Here is a 5,151-nt window from a genome sequence, read left to right as displayed (position 1 = left end):
TTTAACTTAGTATATCCAAAGCACAGCTTCCCTTGCTTTCAGGTGCACTTGTTAGGACTGGGAAAACACGTYGTCTCATGTTAGGCTTCCAGGAGAAATAAGCAATTGATAATTCTTTTAACAATTAATACTCTTTACATGAATCTTGCAAAAAATCATTTTGGCATAGATAATGTTGATATGCTTAAGACATGCTGAATACATGCTGAATACCTATTCTGGCTGTCTGCATGCAGACCTGCAAGTCTCAGACTGACAGAGAGAGGAACTGCTGGCTCGTCGCTCCCACCCTGTGCAGGTAGACCCATGTCTTGTTCCTTTGCTTCTCTGCATCATTGTATGTAGCTTGCCAGGTATAGTCGATATGCTAGAGATCTGATCCACTGACCAACTTGTCCAGCACAAGGAGTGAGGGCATAGGAAAGGCCCCTGCACCTAGGATTTGCCACTAAAGGAAAATCAGTGTCCCAAGTGGGCTTACCAAAAGGCATATTCCCCAATTGCAACTTTGTACCACTGATCTTGCTTCTGATCTGGCAGCATATCCTGACCTTCCTTCTCCCAAGATCTAATGCATACAAGGAGTGAGGGCATAGGAAAGGCCCCTGCACCTAGGATTTGCCACTAAAGGAAAATCAGTGTCCCAAGTGGGCTTACCAAAAGGCATATTCCCCAATTGCAACTTTGTACCACTGATCTTGCTTCTGATCTGGCAGCATATCCTGACCTTCCTTCTCCCAAGATCTAATGCATAGGGTCTCATCATTTGGAAAACAAAATTTTAGTGATCTGTGGTCATGGGTAATTTAATCTGTCAATACTGAGTCATAAACAAAAGTAAACAAGAAGGATAGTAAAACTATTCTGACTTGACTGAGTTCCAGCAGATAAAATACTGTTTAAACTTCTTGTAGATGGAACGATAGTGCCATCAGGTGGGCAGGCAGGTGAGTGATTCCTTGGAAAATTTGTAGAACATCCTGTTGTGTGTATTTTGCGTTCTGTGCAATATCAGTGATCTGGATTCGTCTTGGATCCAGTTGTTTTATATTGAAACTAACAACTTAATTAGCACTACGTCCTGCCATCCATACAGGCTGCCTTATAACTGTGAGATGTAGAGGCTGCCAATCTTAATCAATGTATAAAATGTAATCCATTGCATAACGAATGACATAAAAACTTATGGAGCATTAAATACATGTTTTGCTTATACAAGTAAAATTTCACCTCTACCTGTTACCGTGATAAGCTCTTATACCCTGACATTTTATTAACTTAAAAATTGTACAGTARGTACTAGCTATTATGCAAATAATGGAAATAAATGGCCCAAATAAACGCTTTTAATTTCTCATTCTCTTTATATTTTTACTAGAATCTCTAAAGTCCMAAATTCAGATGAACAGAGTGGCTTCTAATTTAATCTTCCAGTGATGTAAAGACCTTCTTCTTAAAACATTGAGGAATATGGTTCAAGTAGAGCGTTGCACTACTTCATACATTTTCTAGCAATATGAAGTCACATGCAATTGTCCATTATCTTTCATGGTACAGAATGTATAAATAAGCAGTAGWCTTGCAGTAGAAAATATTGTTTATAGTACAGATAGCTTGATCTTTATCTTAAACACTTTTTAAGATTTGACCAGGGCTTGAAACTCTGAAAAAGAAAGAAAAGACTAGTAAAATTGGACCACATTTTTAATCTCATAGTCAAAACACTAWTTTAATTTTTAGAGTTAAAATGGGAAACAAATGTTACTTTGTCCAATAATCATTTCTTGAAGTTTAGTGCATTGTATCCTGATAATAACATACTTAAAAGAAGGGTTGTATTTAACTATCATTTTCACATTGTATCAATAGTTCAGAAGTAAAAATCAGTGGAAGTATATACTAAAATTTCCAAAATATATGAATTATGATTCCAGTCCTGAAAAATCTCTGTAGATGAAAAACTGAACTGACTGCCGATAGCCCATGGCAGAATATAGACAGTCTCCTGTGTCAGAGCTTTTCTACAAYAGGAAGCAGAGCTGAGCACCTCAGAATCGTATCCATAACAGCCAGCGTGGGGAGCACAGCAGCTGTGTAGAACTAAACATTAGGAAACGCAAATGGCAAAAAAATTACTCCATTTCATAAAAGGAATCTTACCATCCACTCCAATTTTRCCATCCCCATCACTGTCACCTGCTGCCAGAAATGCCTTGGTCTCAGCATCGGTCAAAGCTCTGGCACTGGCAGAGAAGTTCTTCAGGAAAAGTCTGTTAAAGATRAGAGCACAGATCAGCAAGAAATATTCAGTACTAGAAGCATTTAGAGTTTGTTATTGATAGTAGCTGTAAAATTCCAAGCCTAATTGAATCTTCAAGACTTTTTCAAAAACTCTCTGGAATCCTGTTGAATTCACTGACAAAACTTCCTTCTACTTCAGTGAGAATAAGAGTAAGAAAGGAAGAGGTTGTTGCATCATAATATGTAAAAATTTCTTGAAGACTTTTTGACTTCATTGGATTGAAAACGTAAAATTAAAGCTGATTTCTAATGACAAGATTCCTCTTCCCTGTTCCTTATCTTCCTTCTTCTCTCCTGAGACGTAGGTTCTTCATAAGAGTGKCAAGAATTTAGCTAGCCTTACTTTTTAAATTCAAAGTCAAATGCAAACAATCTGGGAGGTAGAATTCAGATGACAAGAACTAGATKTGAGAACGATAGTCCTTTGAACTCAGTCTAGTAAAAAAAAAWTGCAGTAATAAAAAGCAAACTCTAGCAGAGCTGCTATTTTTGTCTTTACAATCTGTCACTTCTCTATACATGAAATAAGTATTTTCAGTGCTATAGAAGTGTTTTCTCCTTCTGATCCACCTTTTTCTTCATTATTTCTGTTGCAACCTCTTTAGCACAAGCACACACACACAMAAAAAGTTTATTCTAGAATCCAAAGAGACAGAGAGAAAGGAGTGTTTCTAATTTTATCCTGCAGAGCAAATATAAAGTAATAAAAGCCTATTGTTTTTTAATAAAAGCCTATTGTTTTTTCCTTTTTATTTTTTTTGATTTACTTACTTCAGTTCATCTTCCTCAATAAAGCCACTCCTGTCCTGATCAAGAATTCCAAAGATTTTGGCCAGCTGGTCTTTGGACTTGGAGTTAAGACCCACTTTGACAAAAAATGTTTTGTAGTTGAAGGAATCTGCAGCTGAAATAAATAAGCAAGAGGCAGTGATGAAAAGTAGTTAGAGATCTGGCACTAAAAAATAAGCTTTTTCTGCATAAAGCAACAAAGTGCTCTGCAGCACGCTGAGAATCGTTACAAACTCCATTCAACAGTCTTTCATTTTCCTCACTTTACTTCAGGTTAGTAGGATATTTCCATTAATGGTCTYTCAATCTTAGGAAGAAAAATACTGATATAGTCTTCATCATGTAGGAACATAAATTTATAAGCAGATACTTCATTCAAACATTGATTCACAGGACTTGGTGAYAGAAATCCTACTTATATTGAAATCAGTAGGAGTTTTATCATTATTCTCRAAGTAAACCAGGATTTCAGCCTCTTTTTGTACTTAAAATTGCTAAAATGGACAAGTGGTGATGGTGTCTGCACCTTGGTTGGCACAGATTAAAACTTGCATCTGTTCCATTCCCTTGTCTCTTTTTTCTCTCTTCAGTAAAGCAATTAATGCTGTAGTTTGCAAACAAACATAACAAGRACATCTTACCATGTACTCTGGAGATGGAAAAAGATGTTACATTGTCTCATTCATTCTTTCAGCTTTTTCTGTTTCCATTGGAATTGGGGACTTAGGGTAGCAAGGAAAGAGGAATTTGATACACTGAAAAGCTGAGAAGTTTTCAAAAGGTAAATGTTACCTTGGCAGCTTTGTAGGCCAGCAGCAATTTCAGCATCTGTCAGGATACCAGCAAGAGCCATGTCCAAGCTACTGTAAAATGGAAAATAGTACTGGATGGAGTTAACACAAACAATGATATAGAAGAACTATATGGAAGTATGGGGGGTTGATGCTATGGTGGGGAAAATAGCAGCAGCTGTAAACAGTGATTCAGCAGGTCCACTGCATATTGATCTTGCTTTGTCAGCCTTCGATGTTGCCTGATAAGGGCAACCACATTTGATCATTTGGGGCAGTTACAACATACATTCCACTGCAAACTGAAAGAGCTGCCCTTCAGGAGCATTGACTCTTCCATCCTTTTCTTCAGACACATGTAGCAGATTGGCTTTGCTGTTATCTCTGGTTAAGAATTTTGGGTGCACAAACTGAGGACAAAACCAAAATAGAGCTGCACTGCATTTTGGAATCCTTGGCGATTTCCATGCCTTTCTTTGGAAAGATTCAACTCACCTTGTTGCTTTGTTTTCCCCAACCCCAAAACAGAAAAAAATATAAATTTCTACAGAGTCCTCTTGACTTAACTCCTTCTTAAATGGCAGAGATAATGACTTATATAGACCTTAGTTAACTCCTCCTGACCTTTTACAGGAGTCCTAGAGCCACATGATGGCTCAGATACCCCAGAGGATAAGTTACTGTAGCTGACAAGACCTGCTAACTAATCAAATTGATATTTATATCCTGAAGGAATGTGCATGGTGTTTTAGATAATATATAGAGTTTAGTGCCATACAAAGTAAATCCTCTCAACTTGCACCTATTTTTAGTCTAGCAAGTTATTTTTGAGCTGTGAATGATGAAAAAGTTGTATAGACTTTTTATTGCTTAAATACTAAATACAAATAGACATCTTCRTGGTAGACTTTGACTTTTGATGGCCCAATCCTGATAGCAATTACCCATGAAGCATTACTCCTGTAATCTCCCTAGTAGCCTTCAAATATTAGTAGTATTGGTGATATATGTGATAGACATATCTGACATAGAAGTAGAATCTCCCATAGCTAAAACTTTTCATTTTGAATGACCCCAAATCATTTTTAGTAAACTTATATGTAAGGTTCAGTTATTCAGTTACTGAAATACATGCTTTAGAATATAAAAATTTAATAGCAAAAGACATTTGCTCCATATTAATTCACTACGTGATGCATGTTTTAAATAATAACAATAATAAATGTGTCCATTATATAATGAACAACTGCCTGTTGTTCAGTGGCATGCA

General features: G+C 36.6%; 1 protein-coding gene across 1 annotated transcript; it reads right to left on the bottom strand.

Moving 5' to 3' along the window:
• Positions 1-1,637: 1,637 nt before the first annotated feature.
• Positions 1,638-3,955, bottom strand: LOC146601620 (parvalbumin beta-like). Its single transcript, XM_085300245.1, has 4 exons — positions 3,883-3,955; positions 3,073-3,205; positions 2,161-2,270; positions 1,638-1,663 (listed from the first exon to the last, which is right to left on the bottom strand). The coding sequence occupies exons 1-4, from the start codon at positions 3,941-3,943 to the stop codon at positions 1,638-1,640; spliced, it is 330 nt and encodes a 109-aa protein (XP_085156371.1). The 5' UTR covers positions 3,944-3,955.
• Between the last annotated feature and the right edge of the window lie 1,196 nt (positions 3,956-5,151).

Source organism: Rhea americana, unplaced genomic scaffold (genome assembly GCF_003343005.1).
Source record: "Rhea americana isolate MKP2758 unplaced genomic scaffold, rheAme1 scaffold_10, whole genome shotgun sequence".
Taxonomy (NCBI): Eukaryota; Metazoa; Chordata; class Aves; order Rheiformes; family Rheidae; genus Rhea; species Rhea americana.
This window is presented reverse-complemented; position numbering and strand designations above follow the sequence as displayed.